This window comes from Squalius cephalus (assembly GCF_949319135.1).
Source record: "Squalius cephalus genome assembly, chromosome: 11".
NCBI lineage: Eukaryota > Metazoa > Chordata > Actinopteri > Cypriniformes > Leuciscidae > Squalius > Squalius cephalus.
In genome coordinates, this window is record NC_137132.1 from 27,578,356 (window position 1) to 27,590,796 (window position 12,441).

The window sequence follows — 12,441 nt, forward strand, 5'->3', positions numbered from 1 at the left end:
CCCTGACTTAACGTTCAGATTTGTTTGCTTTCTTTTCCAGGAAATGTCAAATTTGAACTCTAAACGGAAAGAAGATTTATCTACGTAAAAAACACACAAAGAAACACCACAGTATTAGCATTTTGACGTGTACCATAGCAATACCATGATTTTGTTTTGAAAGAAGTCTCTTATGCTTATCAAGGCATCATTTATTTGATCAAAAATACAGCAAAAACAGTAATATTGAGAAGTTCGGGAAATATTATTCTATTTTAATATATTTTAAAATTGCATTTATTCCTGTGATAGTTAAGCTGAATTCAGCTATTTTGGGATATTTACTATAGTGTTTTGATGTTACCTTGGTTTTGCTATTTAATGTGTTTTTCTTTTTTCTTTTTTTTGTCCAATAAATAAATAAAAAGGGTTTTACCATGGTAGATGTACAAAAAAACATTTCATTGCTACAGTACATGTATCATGATTTTTGGACATGCACCACATAAATACCATGGGTATTCTTCTAAGTTAAAATAATTTCTTTATGCCTTAAAATAGCTTGAATGCAACTCTACACCCTTGCTTCATTTAGTATACGCGTTTCTATAAATATGAAAATGAGCCCCGCCTCCACTCACTCACACCAGCTCAGAGATTCACTCGGCAACAGTAGTAAATGCTACGCAATGGCAAGTGGAAATATTGGTTAAATTCAGTATGTCTGTATCAGAAACTGATTCAGAAGAAGAAGTGGAAGAGTGCATTATACAGGCTCGTCTACAAGTCGATGTATCAGAATGGTAATGTGTTTTATGTATCGCTCTTTACAACGTCGGACACATAACGTTAATTAATATGATTAGCCTTTGGCTCGGCTACGTTATCAAACAGCTAATAATGTGTTGCTAATGTTACACAAACCGTGTTGCCATTCACCTTCTCAGAGTAAGACAGCAGCCTTCTAACAATCAGCATCCTTAGAAATAATGACAGGAAAAGCCCCGCCCACACTTTGACGGGATTGTTTGTGACGGTAGTAAACAGGGGCAGTTTCAAACCGCATTTTTGAAAATAAACCGTAATAGTGTCGACTGATGAATTTGCACATGGTTTGTCTTAAAGCATATTAAAAACACCACATTCAACATTAAAAACTTGATTTTCACCACAGGGGGTCTTTAATTTGTTTTTCTCCATCTCATAGCCTGACACACTGACCCTCAAATCACTGCCGTCACCTGATCCACATTCACTGTTCAAATTAAATCAGTCCAGTCACCCCGGGCAGATCCAGAGAAACCTTCCCCAAAAACCCTTTTCAAAGGTTTCTTTCAGACAGCTCTCTCGTCTTTATCCCCCCCCCCTTCCATTCAATCATTTCATCCACGTTCTTTGTGTCTTTTCTTTATGGTCGCGCGGTGTGGGGTTACGCAGGAATGTTACAGTTTCACAGCCACACCCAGATCCGAGGGAACGACGGCAGGCGGACAAAGGAGGCCGCTGTGAGTGTTTGTGACATTTTCAGACGGCTCGTCTAGCTGCTACAGCTGTTTTGACAGCGATATGACAATTTCATCTCTTTCCTGCAACAACGCAGCGAGAAACCTTTTCACAACACGCCAAAATGGACTCGGAAATGCATCGGTGAACCTGTAATTCAACATTTCTGAGATGTATCAACCTATGCAAACACCATTAATCTAGTCAAGCTCTAGTGAAAATGTATGCAACCTGTGACTCTAACTAGTTGAACGACGTGTAACATAGTACTAATTGGGAATTAGTTTTAGTTGCTGCCACTTCAATTCAGAGGTGCATCAGTTAGTTATAGGAAGTTAGCGGAGTGGATCTGTTTTGATTACAGTCACTTTTATCTGATTTGTGACTGAAACTGTTCCAAGGTCAGAGTCACGCCATGTCGTAATGTCCTTTCCAGAAGGATTAGCACCATAGCTGCCGTGCCTCAAAGAGTGGCAAGCTAAGCCAAACGCATATCTCCTCCGCCAGATCTCTATCTGGGGCAGGGGTTCAAGCTGGCCTCGCCATTCAAATTATTACAGCTACGTGTGTGACAGGAGTGTGTCTGTCCCTGTCCATTCATTTCTTTACTCTTTGTTTGTCTCGCACTCGTTCTGTGGCAATCTAGGGATCATGAAGGGGGACTTACAGACACTATAAAAGATCTGATATACAGTACAGTGTACAGTGACAGTTGTTCAGAATTTATGAATTTTCTACACAAAATTGCAGCTTCATACTTTTTTTTTTCATCAGTCCAAAAAAATATTGTTCTATTGCATGTTTTCCTATCAATCTACAATTATTTATACAGTTTCCATTTCACATATTTGCATTAAAATCATATATATATATATATATATATATATATATATATATATATATATATATATATATATATATGTGTGTGTGTGTGTGTGTGTGTGTGTGTATAAATATACATTGATTTATATATATATATATATATATATATATATATATATAATAATTATGAATAATATATCATAATTAAATCAAATACACATATTTATAAAATGATTTTCAATATGCAATATTGATGCAAAAATGTAAATAGAAATTAGAACTTGAATCTATTATTCTTTAAAATGAATGAAAAAAAGTAATGAAAAAGAAACTATAAATTATATTATTTACAAAATGTGAAATTTAACAAATTTAATTATATATTTATTTATCGTCCAATTTTCATTCAATTTCCATTAATTATTTTGAAATGAATTAAAAATGAACTATAAATAAATACACAAGTTCTAATTTATATTTACATTTTTGCATTAATTTTGCATATTGAAAATAAATAAATAATATAGAAATAAATAAACATGCATATTTGATTGTTTATATATATTTAATTATTTCATCACATATCAATATAGTTTATTTAGCACTGTTCAAAATGTCAAATACTGTATTTAAAAAATGTATTTGTGTTGTATGCAGAAAAATAATCTGCCATATCTAGTGGTAAGTGGTGGTGGTTGTTTTTTGAATGCACTAATGCTCTTCCTAAACTATTCCAACCATCTAGACCAACAGGCAACCAAGAACCACAATCATAAAAATTCCCCCCAAAAAACAGCAAATGAGGGCAGACATGAGGGCATGAAATAGTATGTCCTCGGAATATATCGAGTTACGCTTGGGTTGCATCACTTATTCCTGAGCTTTCCAGCAGGAAGTAACGAGCAGTAGAGTTTCCGATAAAAATACATGACATTTATAAGACATGAGCCCAGATTTTCAAAAAACCGAAGAAATTGTTGCCTTAAATCTCTGATATTTCTCATTTTCCAAACTTGCTAATCCTTTCTGGACTCCAGTTGATTGAAAGGCTTCAAGCGATGGATTAACCTTGCTTTAATAAACGCTTAAGTTTAGCAGAGCAGGACAGCATCATAAAGATGTTTTTAAAAAATAAACACAAAAAAGAGAGTGAGAGAGAGAAAGAGAGAGAGAAACACTTTCCTCTCAATCCCAAAGGCCACAGGAGACTCTCAAATCAAAAGTGGGGGATTAGAGACAGCAGTGGGACTAATACTTCGGCCCTCCGTTCGAGGGGGGGAGATTAGCCTCTGAGACACACTTCCTATCTGGGCCTCCGACAGAGAGGGACTGTACAATCAGCCGTGTTTATCGCAAATGGAGTTCAGCCAAGAGGAAATCACATGGGTCGTATCTACAGACTCTTGCCACAGGAGGACCAAATAGTTTCGGCTACGCTATGTTTATCAGGACGAGCGCACGGATCCCAGGTGGAGCCGACAGCGAGACAACACGAGTCCCTCCAAGGCCGTACTGTAGATGTGGGGGAACAAACTGAACCGCTGAAGGACAAAACTCTAAATGAACCCATATAAAGACATCTCAGAACTACTAAATAGGCTTTAACAGGAACTAAATGCCAGATTTTAGCCATAACAATTCCATAAATTAGGGTGTGCGCTTCAGGGAATGATTTGCACTAAGCCACCTGGTTCCAGAAAGATTTACCTTGTATTTGTGGACTGTTGTCCATAAAATGACCTCAGGAGAAATCCAGCCAAGCTCGCACGAGTTATCTCCACCTGTCTGAGGATGTGGCGCATTTCCTGGGATCAAAGCGAGTCTGAAATGCTTGGTCATGGTGAGGGCCTCTAATTACCACCGACGAGTACATCTACCTACCTATCCTCCATTTTGAGCAAAGCCCAGATGCCCAAAGAAGATCAACATCGACCATCTATTCAAACTAAACCTTTTTTTTTTTTTTAGAACTCCAGCTTCTTTTGTTTCTTCACTGTAGGGAATTTTTATTGTTGCTCCAGTCATATCTATGCAAATGAGGTAGGATTCACAATAGCTTTAGGCAAACCGAGTGTTTTAACAATCCTGAACTCAGAAAAGCCAGTATGCAAAGCACTGGCACTTGATTCCAATGCAGTCAAAGTTGTAAGCTTTTTAAACAAATGTAGTGTAACTCCCAACTGTAGGTAAAACAACGATTTAGAATTATCCTTATCAGAACTAACAAGCGTGTTATTTCTTCACCCAGGATGGTCTCAAACAGATACTGGAATACGGACAGGTCACACTCAAATAACGACACAGGCGTCTGGTGTCTCACCCTCGACTGTCCGAAACTATTTCCCTCACACGGCAATCCATCCCGAAGTTGTCATCCATCCATCCATCCAGCTCTCTCCACCACTCATTACTGCGGTGAACTTTCCGACCCTACTTCCATTTGTCCATCTCCCCTCGTCCATGAGCTTTGCAGTGGGAGATCTTTGTCTTTGACAAAAGCAGAACAAAGCCCTAAAATAGCTTGACACCATTACTTTATCTTCTCAAGCCACCGTCCGCTGGGTTCCTTGACAATCCTGCAGCCTCCTTATGTCGGGTTCAGACAACACAATATTTTTGTCTGTTATGATAGATACTGTAACAGATTATGCGATTTTAACTCCTAAATTCTTGTCATGCTGTGGACAAGAAACATTACATGCTTCCCAACCAATCCTCGCTTGCACCTTCAAAGAAGTGTGTGATGTCATCGAGAAGGAGGAACTAGCGACTGATGTCCGAAAACAAGAACGTAAACAAACAAGCTACTGACGTGGCGTGTTAGCTTAATGCTAATTCCAGTACTTGCCGGGTTGAAAAATTAAACATGCTAGTCTTTCTCTTGTAACGTTGTGAAGCGTTGCAGTTGCGGCGTCGGTTGTTATCCACTATGACACACAACAGCCATTGACATTTACGAATCACCACGACTCGTCAAACCACGTCAAATGGGTCGTGCCAAAATCGGGCGGATATCATGTAGTCTGAACCCAGCATTAGTGAGGATTTAATTGTTCATTATGAGATTTGCTAAAAATTACACGTAACAGAAATGAGCATGCCTATCTAAATACACAATATTGACTGATACCAATAAATTAAAAAAGAAAATCAGTCAATGATCAATATGCTACCAATATATACTGTGCGTCCCTAGCCACAATCCCAACCAAACTGCAGTACTACACATCTCTGACTTTTTATGCAACTAGACTGAGATGTGGGAATCACATGACTGAATATGCATGGCAGATGTTGCATGGTTTGGGGGCCTGAAGTTGAGGCAATTATCCATATTAATGCTAATCAGGTCGAGTACAAAACAAGAGCTAGTGTGGATCTCCAGAGAGATGAGAGCATGATAACATGGGGAAAACCAGGAAGAACCTGCACTTATCTTCTCTGGTCTCTTTTTTTATTTCCGTCCATCCCCCAAAGGCTGTCAGTAACTCCCCTCAGCGCTGTAATTAAACATCGCAGATTAGTTTTCCTTGTAATTTCTGGGCATCTGCAAATAGTCCCCGTGACGCTTAAGGAGAAACACACCCACTAGCCAATTAAAGAGAGCCGGTTTGCGACGATTAACCGTACTGACAACTCAAAAGCAGATGTGAAGAATCCTGTCTTCCTACTACTCTTGGATTGGGAATACACGTCAAACATGGTTCATTTTCTGCAGGGTACACTATAACGTTCTACTGTTTTCAGGGAAATAGGCCACTGCTTAGCTTACCGCCGAGTCTGAGAGCCAAAATCTGCCGCCTACGTGTCTCTAGCCCAAAAAAAACACGCAATTAAATTAATTTCTGAAATGTCAGCAGAGGTATGAAGAGGGCTGGAAGGATCAGGGGACATTATAAATGCACTAAAGAATCCAGAAAGAGGATTCTCCAGGGACTCAAACCCTTGTCCTCTATAGCTAAAAACTTAATGAAACACAAATATTCTCAGTGCAAACAGTGGGAAGCACGTTGGCACTAGCTAGGGGGAAGGACGAGGAAGTGAATTCTGCACAGCTATGTCTGTCTATCTATAATGGAAACGGGTTGGTTTGAATATCAAAGGCGGAGGGAGCACACAGATGTAGTGGAGGGGAACACTCTTTGAGGGAATAATGAGGGGTGTCACCCAAACTTTCAGAGGACGAACGCCAACTGTCCCCCTCAGTTTCACAGACGAAACGTCAACTTCATTTGTGTCTCCTCCTTAGCGCCAGATACGAAGCTCTCCTAAAACTTTTTGGGAATTTCTGCCAAGTTCACGGAAAATAATATTACAGAGTGTAGTGGAAATGATGTGAAAAATATGCAGGAATGGGATAAAGGAATGGCCGCAAGCTAGTTTTGAACTCGCAATGCTCACACGAACGCTGCAACTCGTCGTTTTAGAGCATATGTGGCTAACCGATCATCATTATACAGCTTTGTGGAACCAGAATTTTTTTTTATCAATTATCAAATGCTCAATTTTAGTTCTTACAGAGATTGGGATTTTTACATATACATACATATATATATATATAAATATATATACACTGGATGGAATGATTTCACGAATTAATAAGTGATTATTTTTTCTAAGACCAGGACTAGAGAGCACTTCCACACGTCCTGACGGGGTTATCAGGGTCTAGCGCACTGATCCACATTCCCGCCGCAGCCCAAGAACTGGAAGAGTACACTATAATTAGAGGCTTTCCACATGCTGCAGTTGGTTAGCATGCTAATAAAGGACAAAGCTGACTTTTCAAAGAGTACTACAGGTAAAAGTGAGAGGTTTGGGAAAATATTATCTCTTTTTACACATGCACTGCAAAACTGACTTCTTAATAAGTTAACTACTCTTTATTTGAAAAAAATGGCTACAAGATACACTACCATTCAAAAGTTTGGGATCAGTAAGTTTTTTGAAAGAAGTCTCCTATGCTCACCAAGGCTAAATGATTTAATCGAAAATATAGTAAAAACAATAATATTAGATATATTATTACTATTTAAAATAACTGTTGCCTCGCCGAGAGTTGAAAAATGTTCAAATTTGGGTAAAACGTAGCGCTCATCACTGTCACTTTTTACCCAGCCGTCCAATCACAGTGGTGGAGGGGGGCGGGACAAACACCACACCGACCAACCGCCACGTCCCACTTGTACTAAGGCAACAGATGTCAACAACAAGCACAACAATGGGGAAAAATCATTGAAAACAAGAGCCAGAGCATATACTTTACATTTGTATGTATCAATATTTTTATATTCAGAAACAAACTATTTGCGAAGTCAGATACTAGTAACACTTCCACGGATATTCAGAAGCAAGGGTTTAAAGAAGAGCGCCTGACATCTGACGCAGTGTTGATTCTCAAATAAATGTATCAGTTTTTAAGCAAAAAAAAAAAAAAGTAAAAAAAAAAAAAGATTAGGGATATGATTTTTGCAGTACATAGAGCTATGACTAATCTAACCTGTTTCATACTGTAAGTAGTCATAACAGTAAAGTGACACATTAGCGCCCATCAATCTTTTAACAATCTCTCATTGTCATTTATGCGGGTCCTAAAACTCCCTTTTCTTTGATCGTCATTTTTACAGCTGTTTTTAGAGTGCGAGAACCTGCAACAGACACGTCTGTCATCCTTAAAAACGCAGCCTGATACTACGCATTACGCAATGCGTGGCCCGGAGCCATCGGGGTGAACAGTGAGCTCTTATGGATAAAGCCAGTACCATCTTACATTCCTCTCTCTCATTCTTTGTTCCTCTGCGAGTCATTATACTCTAACAAAGCGTGACACATGAAGCATTATAAGCCTCCAAGTTTCATATTGAAAGGAAAACATGGAAACAAAAGGGGCAAAATCCAACTTCAGGGCACACAGAGCAGAGCGGATACCCGGATTGACACATTTTACCTCAGCGTGTTGCACAGAGCCTCCACTGTACGTGAAGTTAATAATAAACCCACAACAGATCTGCGCTAAGCGTCGTTGCCTGGCCAAACATGGCTTGTTGAAAGTTGGATTAGATTTACGGTCCGCCGGGAGTTGGGCGATCGTAAAAGCGGGATTATTAAAATAACTTTAGAAAAAGGAAAGATTGTGTACACAGTGTTCAAACTGGATTCTAGTAAGAGCGGGATAGGCAGAACAAATACGTTAACTTCCTTTTCGGTGGTTTTCTTGGCAATAGCTCGACTGACATTCTTGGTGTCAGTCTGAATAAGTAGGTGAGTGTTGATATCTGAGAAGTGATAGATTTCATTTTGCCTCTGACACTGACTGTCTAGTTTTGGATGGAAAAAGAGGAGTTTAGGTAGGAATTCTACTACCTTCCTGTCGTAGGTTTCCATCATGGTTGCCTGAACGAGGTAATTACATGCATGGCGGCGGGACAGGGGGGAGAGGAGGGAGCGGACAGGCACTGAGGGTTTTGAGCTTTGCCACTGTGTCATTATGGTCCTGTTTGAACCTTATTCAGAATAAGCAGCCCGAAGGCTGTGGCCAAAACAGCCCGAGCTTTTCCTCATGTCGGGCCAAGTCGTTCGCCCGCCCGCCAAGCTTCTTGTTTTCGTTCTTACAAAAAAAAAAGAAGGCCTCCAGAACAAATAGCGTACAGTATATCAACCCTCTGTTTGATATACCGCATGATATTTTCTCACTTTTTAGTCTCCAAGCTCACATAATTTTCCCACCAACACAAATATATGTTTCTGTTTGGCCGACATTGGCCTACAGAAGCTAGAAAAAACATTGCAATTTGCACTGGTATCCTTATGAAAATGTACTATTTATCAATTATTATTTGAAAAAATTACATTACTTTGTTCATAATTTAATTCATGATTTTATCAGGTTAATAATTGTGGTCTTCACAGTTAAAGGAACCGTATGTAAGATTGTGGCCAAAACTGGTACTGCAATCACTTTCAAATTGCTGTAGAGCGGCGGTGTATTCCCTCCCCCATGAACATGATTTCTTAATGTCTAGTGACATATCAGGGCCATTTTATGATTAATTGAAATACATTTCTTACATATGGTTCCTTTAAATCAACCATTACTAGACTGCAAAAATTGTCTTCTTAATCAATGTTTTACCTAGTTTTAGGGCTGGAACTTCCTTATTTTATTTACTGGAACACAAGATAAATTTACTTGAGAATAAAAAAAAATTCAAGATATTTTTTGAAACATGAATTCAGTTTATTTCTCTTACCCCATTGTCCAAATATTTAACAAATATTTTTTTACAAATATACAAACATAATGGTTTGCAAAATTAAGTAGTTGTCTAAAACAATAAAACAAAACACACAATTCAGAGAAAATAAAAATTCTCTGAACACCACTGTGGCTAGTGGTTTTCCAAAGTTACTAGCCACAATTTTGACATCGATACCATAGGGAAAAACTGCTATAGATATTTTTTTATATTATCTCATAATTTGGCAGCAGGTATTTTAGGCTACTGTCACTTTAAGACCTGAAGCACGGATCCATTATACTGTTACACATGCGTTTTCTTTCTCAATTGTCTACGTTCATTTAAAACATAACTGACTGTGTTTACATGAATACTCGCCAAGACCGGCATTTTGACATTGTTTTGTGTGTATGTGACTGTTTAAGCGCAATAAGCAGCAAAAAAGAACTCAATTTATTACTGTGAGGTGTACTTAAGCACTGCTTTATGGAGTGAGCACAAAATCTGCGGGAATAATAAAAATTACGTACAATCCAAAGCTGAAATACAAGCCATGTAACACCAACAATATTCATTCGGAGAAAATGAAAGGAGTGAGTGAGGGGAGGCGGGTTTATGTATCAACTATTCTGCTGAAAATTAGTATTAAAAGTGTTTCGTATACTTCGGTATCGAAAGTATCGAAAAATCAAGTTTATAATTTAAGATCCCATTTTTTAAAAGACTATAACTGAAAAATTATATATTACATATAAAAAAAAAAAAAAAAAAAAAACTAAATATACTAAATATATATATAGTACATTTCCATAAGGGTAAGATCTTAAGACATGCCATTGGTAAACACTACACGACCAACTCACCCCCCTCCAGGTTCACCGCTGACTCGATTAGATTACAACAAGAGGCTTGGTGACAGCTCCTAGGCATACTTGAAAAGCGGTTGATATCTGAGATCAGTCCTTTCAAGCTTAAAGAGAGACGGTATGTAATGCATATCACGTCCAAGTCCAAGGAGAATCGCTGAAAACCGCAAGTTTTAAGCAATAAGCCCATTTAAACGATCTGCTTTGCACCTCTACACAAAAACATTTTTGTGAATCCTTTTTTTAAAAAGGATTGATCAACCAACCCGGTTGAAGTACAACTCACTGAAATTGAAAACTACAAATGCCAAATAGACAAGAGAGATACAACACACCTCAATAAAGCTTAATAGATAAAGGTAACTGCTATCTTGTGATCTCTACTGTAAATATCATAAACTATTGTGAGTTAATTTATGGCTCACGACCACCTACTGCGACCTATTCTGTTCTCTTCATGCCGTCTGGCCCGTTTCCTCTATCAGGATCACCATGCAGGTCCAGTGGCACAGTCACATCCTGCCCATCTCCAGCGAGATTATCCGACCCACTGAGTCCATTGAGACCCAGAGACCCAGGAGGAAACTGGAAACGCTTTCTATTCAGCTGGAGGGGCTACAGACTCTCTTAGATTCAGTTCAAGGCCAGGAGAGTCACAAACACAAAGCCAAATTAAGACTGGCCTGCTTTCAAACCCCTCCTGGAAGACGATACGACTTCTATGAAAGAGAACTGCTAAGAACTCATCTGAAATCTTAATATCATCTACTATAAATATGTAGACATCCGTAAACTGCGAGAACCCAGCGCGATAAGAAAACAGCCAAGCACTTACTAGCTACTTCCAGTGAGGCGTTGTGGCTAACCGCTTCTCCCAGGTAGTTACGGGCCACGCAAACGTAGGAGCCTTCGTCAGGTTTGCTGCGACGCCCGTGTACGATACGCAGGAAGAAGAGAGAACCGCTCGGCAGGAGCATACGGTGGGATCGAGGGTTGTCCCGGTCCGTTTCCACACGCTCTCCATCCTTGTACCACTCCACGGTCGGGGTGGGCCGCCCTTCAGCCTTACAGTTTAGGGTGGCGGGTTCACCTTTGGATACGATCAGATCGGAGGGGTGTTCCACAATGCGGGGTGCGGAGTCTTCCTGACGCAGACGGGATCCTGACAACAAAGAAAGACATGTTTGATTAAAAAAAAAATTATAATAATAATAATAATACGATTTAAAAAAAAAAATTAGGATAAAAATGTTAATATATACATATTATATATGTATATATATAATATAAATACATATTAAAATATTATATTGAATAATGTATTAGACAAAAATTATATATTATTTTTAAAAATTATATTAGGAAAAAAATACATATATAACAATATAATACAAATACATAACATTATATATATATATATATATATATATATATATATATATATATATATATATATATATATATATATATATATATATATATATATATATATATATATATATATGTTTTTGTATAATATATTATATTGTATTATATTATATTACATTAAACATGTATTAATACATTTAAATATTAATAAATTAAAACTTTAGAGCATTAGTTTAGGGGTGATATGCAATTTATATTATTTAATTTTAATTTAAAAACATTTTACATTCCAATATATTATATCATACTTAATTTAATTGTATAATCTAATACATTTAATATGAAATATATTATCATATATAGTCAATCAATCAGAATGAAAAAAATAAATCAACACTATTATATAAATTTAAATATTTCAGAGGACGATTCATAGTGGACAGTCAGCTTCCTCGAGTTTCAAATGCTAGCTCAATGATGCTGTTCTCATGTACGAGCACAATCAATATTAGAGTGATATTAACAACGATCAATTTTCCAATGGGCTTCAGGTCAGATGAGATTCTGTTTTGTATCCTAATGCAAATTCAATACAAATAAAGTGCACCGCTGACTAGATCCAGATGGATGTATCCCAATATTTTCATGCCTAAACGTGCTGACTT

At 37.8% G+C, this 12,441-nt stretch overlaps 1 protein-coding gene across 12 annotated transcripts in view; it reads right to left on the reverse strand.

Moving 5' to 3' along the window:
* The window catches only part of robo1 (roundabout, axon guidance receptor, homolog 1), a 285,299-nt gene that overhangs the window by 136,608 nt on the left and 136,250 nt on the right, over window positions 1–12,441 (reverse strand). For all 12 annotated transcript variants that reach the window (XM_079886416.1, XM_079886417.1, XM_079886418.1 and 9 more), the window contains one exon: window positions 11,244–11,570. In XM_079886416.1, the coding sequence (XP_079742542.1) occupies window positions 11,244–11,570 (327 nt within the window). The remainder of the gene's footprint in view (window positions 1–11,243; window positions 11,571–12,441) is intronic.